This window comes from Dendronephthya gigantea, unplaced genomic scaffold (assembly GCF_004324835.1).
Source record: "Dendronephthya gigantea isolate DGI-Jeju-01 unplaced genomic scaffold, DenGig_1.0 000098F, whole genome shotgun sequence".
NCBI lineage: Eukaryota > Metazoa > Cnidaria > Anthozoa > Malacalcyonacea > Nephtheidae > Dendronephthya > Dendronephthya gigantea.
In genome coordinates this window covers 187,556-196,741 of record NW_021163108.1, presented here as the reverse complement: position 1 = coordinate 196,741, position 9,186 = coordinate 187,556, and the positions used below count along the sequence as shown (strand labels likewise).

Genomic DNA, 9,186 nt, shown 5'->3' with positions numbered 1-9,186 from the left:
CAAGTGCCCCGGATCACACCAGTATGAGTATCCCCATATTGAGGACAGGGACCCATTGGTTTAGCCTCAATCGCAAAAACGCACAAGTTGTAATTGAGTCTGCAAACAAGTTGTTACCAGTTTGTTTACAAGCCAACAACAAAATGTGTTCGCACTACTCACTCCAAGTAACCAAGTTGCTGTGGCAAGTCCGATGGTATTATCAGGACCCGCTGTCCTGTCTTGTTAAATCAGGTACCCGTGACCAGTTTTATTGATTTTATTTAGTTTATTAGTTCAGGCTACCAATAGAAAAGCCAAGCATGGATGAAATTGGTACGGGTACTCATTTTAGCCTTGCCGATAAATTGACTGTAGTATGGCCCAATATTTTCTCCCAGCTCGTTATCGCGATACAGATAAATCGGTTAACAATATCGTTTCAAATCAACATCACGCTATTCAACACGTTTATACGATGACAGCGGAGTTACAAACAGTTTTTAAATTCTATAGCCCTGTTGCAGTCAATCCAATTTTTAAAATCCTCGACAAGGTCTAATGTACAAATCTCAGGGTTGCAGTTTTTATGCACAATCTTAATCAACTTTGAAATATTCCTGAACCAGCCCAAAGCTATTTTTTAAAGTATACGATGCAGTAGAATACCATACAGAGAAAGTAAGGATCATAAAAACATGACTAAATCAAATAATCACCAGGCATAAATTTATATGTATTTGATTACATGAAAAACTGACCAAAAATTATTCAGCTCGTGCAGTCTATAGTGACAATATTCTTTTCTTAAGGTGGCTCCCTACAGTTTTATTTTTCAAAATCATTAACAAATGAAATTATGGTATTGTTTATATTAGTAATATTTTGGAGCATCAATTCCAACCCGTGTTCCAACAAATATATTTTTGCGAAAAAACGTGGTGATATACACGCGTCCAACGTAAACGAACATAAAAATAATCGTATGATTCCCGATTGTGTTTCTTCCGGTAAATATTTTTAAAACCTCTCTGACTTCCCTCTAATATTGAAATGAATAATATAGAAATGTGTAGAAGTTAATAAAACCGTACGAGCGAAAGATAAAAAAATTACCTCAAAAAGTGCTCGTACGATTATTTTTTCAGCACAACGGTTTGCCATCATTTAAACTAAATATAGGTAATATTCCTGTGTGCAAAGAATTAGAAACTTTTACCGGAGAAAATTTATTTATTTTAAAATTGCCCTGTTGTAAAACAGAGAATAATGGACCTTTTGCATAATAGACCAGCTTATGATCTACATAGCAAGAAGGAAATAAATCACCACAGCTAAAAAGAGCATACCGAAATTAGTATATTTGCCAAGTTTGGCAGCGAAATGTTGTAAAGTATGGAAAATATATACTACATTATACTACGGTCGGGAGCGTGTAACTAGTTTAGTTACACACTTCCGGCCGTAGTAAAAAAGTATACAAATTGCCAACTTCGCCTGGCTATTTTTTTCCATACTTTGCAACATTTCGCAGCCAAACTTTTAGGAAATTTCCTTTTTGTTGCCCGAATAAAAAATTGGTTTATTATATGCAAAAGGTCCATTAACGAAATTGTTAATCGTTCGTAATATGCATTGATGTAGCAGTTACCTAGCCGAGTTTCGTGATCAAACCTGGCAACATGATAAAATAAGCACAACGGTGTGCAACCTAATTAAAACTGTAGGGAGCCACCTTAGTGGAGTACTGTAATTATATATTCAGTTCTTTATAATTATATGTTATTTCAGTCAGGTGAACGTGGAGACAAAAACGTGGGAACTAGACAGACCATTATATGATTTGCTGGAATTATGGATTTTTTAGTGGAAACGCCAGATGAATTTAGCTTTGCAATAATTTAATTTTTTAACAATTAATTAAGTTTTGCAAAACTTAACTCACGTGGTGCTTACACGAACAAACGTGTAAAGAACTTATTAAAAAGTTACTATTTCAAAAGCATTCCACATGGTTTTAGTAGTAAAATAATGTCTTTAAACATAGTGGATATATAATCTATGCGCACTCCAATGGGGGTATTGACATAAGTTGCACGAGCCAAGTATACAAAACTCTATATTAATCGGATATATATGGGTATAGAATTACTTAACCATTTCAGCTCTAACAACTTGCTCTTGCAGTACTATTAATGCCTGTTTTTACGCCAAATGTTTTAGCCCATTTTCGATCTAAATTATCATACTTTGTATTACAAATTTCCCTCTCTTTCTACGATATATAACTTATGAAGTACGTGTACTATATCTTAGACGAAATCCTAAATTTATTGATTCGGCTATTTTTCGCTTCAGATGTCCACCTGAGACTCAGGACAGGGGAGATTATAGCTCCCTCGAAGTAAATGTTGGGGGCTTAGCATAGATAATTTTTTTTGACTGCCTAAAATTGTCTGCATTTCAGACTATTGGTCTGACGGTTTATTCAAACCAAAGGAATTCTTTGAATGCTGATTTCCGCGTCTATAGTACACACACTTACAATGTGTCGATTTTAGGCTAATTAATTATAAATGCAGTACACAAATTTTTTTATTCCATTCTTACGTACCTATCACTAATCATCAAAATGTGAACGAACGTGTTCTTCAAAGTCCTTCTGCGCGCAGTGGGGTGGATAAAAAATTTCACAGATAGGACACTGATGCTCAGGTTGAATCGAGGTCGAAGGGGGTCCTCGGCTAGTCTTCTCCACTATGGTCGACTCAAATACATTGTCTATATTAAAAACAAACCACAAAACAAATATATAGGTTTACTTTTCTTTTCATTTTTTACACTTGACGTTGTGGCAAAGTTAACATATATTGAGATAGCTTTACTTTTTTTATTAATTAATTCCAGTATAATGTGATTTAAATATTTGACGCATATTCGAACCTAATCGTTATACGTCCATATAAATTAACCCCGTGGTTAATTTCATTATTGCGCATTTCAGAGCCGAAGGCAAAGTTGTTCCCTAGGACACCGTAAATTTTCACACGTTATATTGCCGCTAGCTTAATAATCTCTATGATGAAATCCACGAGAAGATTAATTTTAGGTATTAAAAGGACCCTGGGAACGAAGTTGGAGCAAGTTATATAAAAGACCAGTTAACTGTTAGCTGTAGTTAAGGACAGAAATGGCCAATCAGAGTCGCCCTGCATGTATAACCCAGGCCTCAAAGTTATTTCACCGCTTCGTTTAATCTCGGGTTACAGGAATTTGCCTCGATTGGCTTAGCCTTCGTTTTCGCTTCCCTGATGTTCTAACGGAAATGGTGCCAAAAAAGTAACGTTCAGATCTTCTCTTCTAGTTAAACCAAAAACGTCAAAAACTAACGAAGAAAAATGAAAACTCACCTTTGTTTGCGTCGTCTTGCGAAGCAACACAATCAACACCAATTTTTCTTTTCAGTTCTTCTATAAGTGCATTCTGCTTCTCCATCTGCTGTTTCCATTTAATTCTCTCAGCTTGCATCTCCATCACTATCGAATCATTTTGATTGGATGCATCTTCAAGGGCACGCTGAAGTTTTTCATTCTCGTCACTTAAAGTAAAGAGACATGAAATCGTGTAAAACTTTTATGCATGGGGTTTTTAAAATGGGATAAAATTGTCCGGTCAAAGTTTGCGAATAAATAATGTTCTACATTATCAATGGGTGTGCGTCATTTTTTAACGTAGCTATTACACCAGGTTTTGTTTGAAACTATTATATTATTACGTAATTTAGCTTGTAGGTATACCACGTTAAATACTGCAAAGCTTTCGGTCCGTTAACCCGGGCCTTCATTAGTGCAATTACCTGAATATACATTTACAAGCGAAATTACTTATTGACTGTCACCATTCGAATATACAAGAATATTATTATATTATTGTTTGACTGATTGATATTCATTTAATTACACTTTTTTGTCTCTTGGGATCTGTCGCAAAAGAGGAATACATTACAAACATTGTACATGGTGTATAAAAAAGGCAAGCACTTAACATGCATTCGTATTGTTATAAGGCCCAATAGTACAATAGTACTTCTAAGTGTTTATTTTTGAATATTAAGTGTGGCTGCTTTCTTAAGACACCCTCCATGTTTATATTTACAAAACAAGAGCATTAATATGGTAGAGGTGCCAGCCTCCCCACAAACAACGTAAAAAACCAAAGAAATTAATTAAATATCATTTTCAATTACATACCTTAATGGTGCAATCACACCTTCGTTGTTCTCAGTTAATGCCTTGTACTTCTCTTCAATATCATTTAGGGCATTGCACTTTGCCTCCAACTGATTGTGGAGACATTCAATGTGGGATTGGAGCTCTTTATCTTCAACCAGACGCTTTTGTGTTTCTTCATTGCCGATGCAAACTTCTTTTTCGAGAGTGGCGACTTGTCGTTGCAAGAATTCTTTTTCTTTTTTAATCTACATAATATGTATATGAAACAATATAAAGTAGCAAGTACAGTACCTTAATATGTTGCCTGTAGTTAATATGACTGTAGTTAATAGTGTGCATATATATGCTATAAAATTTTAGAATATGTGGTTGTTAAAAAAAGTAGCTATAGTGAACTCTTTGATAATGTGTCCTAAAGTAAGATGAGCACAAGTTTAGCAAAAACATTTAGCAAACCAAGGGCCTGTTTACATGGAGCGAGTTATCCCTGCTAGGCGAGGTGAAAACTGCATATAATGAAAGACTAGTAAGGTTAAGCCTTTGATCTGATGCGCTTTTTACCTCGCCTAACCGGGATAACTCGCTCCATGTAAACAGGCCCGAAGTACTTCAATAATAGGGTGATTTAGCACCAGGACGTGAGCGTCAAAGACGACGTGAAAATGGCGAATAAATGGCGTGATGCGCCCAAATATGGACATGCCACGCCATTTACTCGCCATTTTCACGTCGTCTTTGACGTTCACGTCCTCATGCTAAATCACCCTAATATCTGGGATGGCTAGCGTGCACGGGAGAACCTAGACTCATTTAGTTGGGGGGTTTCTCGCAGATTTGCCCTGCTAAAATGATTGATGCCCTGCTTTTGTCTGGTAAGCAAGCACTATAACTACATGCCTACATAATACGTGGTGTCCATGCATAAATAAACAGCCAATGCGAACGTAGCTACATACGCACAGTAATAATTCTTTATTCTTTGATATACAGTGTGTCCCAAAAAGTGAAACTATAGAAATTATCTCATTGTTTTTAACAGTGCTCTTAACGCACGTGATTACGCACAAGAATATTTAATGAAATTATACTGTGTTATACTACAAAGACTCTGTTTTGTCAGTTGAGCCATGAAGTGGACTTGTAATAGGAGTTATTCAAAATTCAAGAAGCTGATGTCTACAGTATGCATCTGTTGATTTAGCGTAGCGCTCAGGCGTACAAATTACAACAGTATGATAATTTCTATAGGGTCACTTCTTTTTCGGACACACTGTAGTTCACTTATTTAACTTAATTGGAAATTTTCGCAGTTTCACTTTAGCCCAAGTGTTCATAACGATGTCAAAATCAATGTTGTCAGTGAGATCTCATTCGCAAGTGAGAGTGATCAAATCGTTTGAATGATTTATCAATATAATACTTCAGTAATTCAATATTGGATATCAATATTGGATATGAATATTGGATATTAGACAAGACAATGAGCTTGTTAGGCATCAATATGGGGGGAGGGGCTATGAGCTATCAAAATTTGAAGAAATTTAATGCAGTCACATTGAAATTTGGTGCAGGATTCTCTGCTGGGTTTTTTTTTCATTTTTTTCCTGGGACCAGTGCTGTAAAACTCGTAGTTCTACCAAGCCTGTTAAAAACACACTTTTTTCCCATCTCATTAGAGCATTGCATGGACTGATGTATAGTAATGTGGTGAGGAATGCCATCCTCAGAAATGCTACATTTTAGAAATTAATGAAACACCTGCAAAATGTGTGTATAGGACTTAGCTGAATATAGTGGCATATTACTATAAAGCTTAAAATTATAGTGATAAATTAAAGCTGTTTACCGTTGACAATTCTTCTCTTGCATTGTGTGTTTCCTCCTTATAGTTTTCCAAAGATTTCTTCAGGGTGGCTGCAGTTGTCTTTTCGTTCTCAAGTGTCTGTTTAAGATTTTGAATCTCAAACTCTGCCATTGATGATGGACTTTGTGTTGTTTTCTGACAACTGGGGACTTTTTGAACCTTCTTGAGTTGCTTTTCATACTTCTGACACTCTTTAAACTTTGTCTTGTATGCTTCAGCTCCCATATTCAGTCGTATACGAAGGTCTTCAATTTGCTTTTTTAGGTTAGCCATTTGGAATCGCAGGTCAGATTCAGGCATTTCAGATTGAATAGTAGCAAGCTGTCGCTTCAAATCAGCTTTTTGACGCCAGACATTTTCCATATCTTTCTTGGCCTGTATGTACTGCTTTCTCAGTTGCTCATGGGCTGTTTTTAAAGCAAAGTATGATCCCTCCAAAGCGATATTTCCTTCAGCCTTGCTGGCATCTGCATTTAACTGCGAACTTCCGTTTTCCAGCTTTTTAATAGATTCCAATTCCTGTGCATAGTTCTCCATTTCAAGTTGCATTCTTTCAATTTCATTCTCTTTTACAGTTATTTTCTCTTCTAGATGTTTAATTTCTTGAGTTTGCTTTTCAGTCTGCTTCAAAGCTGAAGAATTCAATTGCAATTGAACATTCAATTGTTCTTGAAGTTCACCAACTTGGCGATCAGATGCAGAACACAATGAGTTGTTGAAAGCTCTCTCTTGGTCCAGCTGATTTTGTATCTTCAAAATGGACCCCTCATATTCTTGGACTTGTTCTTGATTAACTTTTTGCTCCTTTTCTAGGACTGAAAGGGCATCATCAAGTTTCTCCTTGGTGGCAGACAACTCTTTCTGGGAGCCTTCTAACTGCGATGTAACCAATTCAATTTGGGTTTCATACTTACAAAGTTCTTGAGCAATGGATGATTGTTTATTGCCAAATGATTGGGACATATCCTCCAGCTCTTTCTGAGTGGCAGCCAATTCATCTTTCATCACCAAATTCTCAGCTTGTAATTGATAAACTTGTTCACATTGTTCAGCCACAGATTTTTCCAAGGCTGCATGTGCTTGATTTGATTTGACCAGAGAATCATTGGTCTTGATGTTTTCAACAACAAGCTTATTGTAATCTTCCAGCACAGCTTCTTTCTCACTTTTTATTTTCTGAATTTCACATTCCAAAGATGCAGCCTTGCAACTATTTTCCTCAATACTGTCCAAAAAGTTTTGGATTGTGCCATCTCTTTGGGAAATTACATGTAGGAGCTGTGATCTTTCTTCATCAAACTTCTGCTGCTCTGAAGTTGTTTGGACATGGCATAGTCGTTCATGATCCAGCTGCTTTTGAACTTCTTCCGTTTTTTCGTTTGCCAACTTCAAAGCACTCTGAGAACTCTTCAGCTGTTCGACTGACTCCTTAAACGATTCCTCAAAAAAAGTTTTTTCAGAATTCACTTTTTCCAGCAACCTTTTCTGTTTTTCATTTTGAGAAACCAGATCGCTTTTTCTTGCCTCCAACTGCAGGATCATATCCTGAAACTTGAGACAATCATCTTCGAATTTTTCTTTCGAAGCTTTCAATCTAGAATTTTCGTCGTAAGCTTTTGCAAGCGAATCTTCGAGCAAAGTTGTGCGATTTTTAACAATCAATAATGTTTCGCCGCTTTCGTCCTCTTCCTCGCTGCACTCTAGTTCGCCTGGCTTAGAAAAACTGATCTGAAACGGATAGCTAGCCCCGCGAATCTCCCCGCTGCTTGTAACATAACAAAACTGATAGAATTCACATTCTTCTGAGGGCAGCTTGCTGCCGAGAAACACTACTAAATTTTGTGTCGACAAAGATGCACTGGACGAAATAGACGAAGTACGTTCGGCACTCTTTTCGATGACTGGGGAGTATTCGTAGCATAAATATTCCTTTGGAGACTGCCAGCCGACTTTGTAGAGCCCTATCCAGTCGTTTGCTGTCGCCAAGACAGACGGTTTGATGGAATAACAACAACGTATATCTTTTCCGGGTAGATATATTTCTTGAATATTGTGGAAAACAACACCAGCAAATTTTGATTCTTCTATCGATTCACTTGTAACCGAACTGTCGCTTACAGCGCCTTCCATTTACGATTTTGGTGGGTTTTTAGTTATATAGTATATTTATTACTCAGCAAAAGTTGAGAGTACTTCGACAACAATTTTTTGCTATTTCAATTACGACATGAACCATATTCCGCAATGACGACACCACAGCCTCGTACCCAGGCGCTTTATTGGAAAACATAAAGGTTGCATTCAGCGTAATATAGAGATCTTTGTAAGATGTGCGAGCGCGCAGGGGTGCTTGGGGAGGAGGCGACGGGAGACCCAGTGAGCTCCACATATATCTGGAGTAAGAACTTTGGGTGCAAAAAGTGAAGCCAAAGATGGCGGAAATTGAAGCGCTATAGTACGTCAGTTTCAGTTTCCTAACTCGCGCGGCCAAATATTTCTCATTGTTTTTGACCGGGAGTGACGTTCCCGAAACCCTCAGATTTTCGTGTTTTTCATCATTTTGAGACCACAAGAATGGAAAAAATTGACTCATTTTACTGACAATCTGTTTCTCTGCATCTACCCGATGTGGGTGCCGCATTTTCCGACTGTACGTGTGAGTAAATATGCATTTTTCGCCATAAATTCAACTACGCATTTCAGATTTGTTTAATTTTGAGTTATTTTCATGTATTTCCAACTTATGTTTTGAGTTTCTTGTTTCGTTGTTTGTTTCGAAACGCTTTAACACTAGTTTTCCTTTATTTTTTGGCCAGCTTTCCTAGCATAGGGCTCTTTTTAAGGTTCTTTTATACGTGCATTATGAGTCTTGTTTATAAATTTCATAATCATATATTAATATTATTTCAAACTCGTACGTTTTTCAGCATAGTTTTCAGTTCCGATTTTTTTTTTACATGAATGAAAGCCTCATATAGATGAATTAAACTGAGAAAAGTTTTATTTATGTTTTTTTGGGAAGCATATTCTGTGAGTAAATGTTGTGATTTGCGAAAAGCCGAAAACATCAACAATCCGCCACTCCTTAGCTTTCCTTGTAAGATATCGCTT

The 9,186-nt window shown here is 36.8% G+C and overlaps 1 protein-coding gene across 1 annotated transcript; it reads right to left on the bottom strand.

Moving 5' to 3' along the window:
- Nucleotides 1-978: 978 nt before the first annotated feature.
- LOC114534174 (tax1-binding protein 1 homolog B-like) lies at nucleotides 979-8,328 on the bottom strand. The gene is made up of 4 exons (XM_028555723.1): nucleotides 6,058-8,328; nucleotides 4,230-4,456; nucleotides 3,390-3,577; nucleotides 979-2,760 (listed from the first exon to the last, which is right to left on the bottom strand). Exons 1-4 carry the CDS (start codon nucleotides 8,203-8,205, stop codon nucleotides 2,600-2,602), a joined length of 2,724 nt encoding a protein of 907 aa, XP_028411524.1. The 5' UTR covers nucleotides 8,206-8,328; the 3' UTR covers nucleotides 979-2,599.
- Between the last annotated feature and the right edge of the window lie 858 nt (nucleotides 8,329-9,186).

Coding starts and splice junctions, on each gene's coding strand:
- LOC114534174 (XM_028555723.1), bottom strand. CDS start 8,205: ATGGAAGGCGCTGTAAGCGACAGTTCGGTTACAAGTGAATCGATAGAA. Junction 4,457..6,057: donor CAAGAGAAGAATTGTCAACG/GTAAACAGCTTT, acceptor CATATTATGTAG/ATTAAAAAAGAAAAAGAATT. Junction 3,578..4,229: donor GGTGTGATTGCACCATTAAG/GTATGTAATTGA, acceptor CTTTACTTTAAG/TGACGAGAATGAAAAACTTC.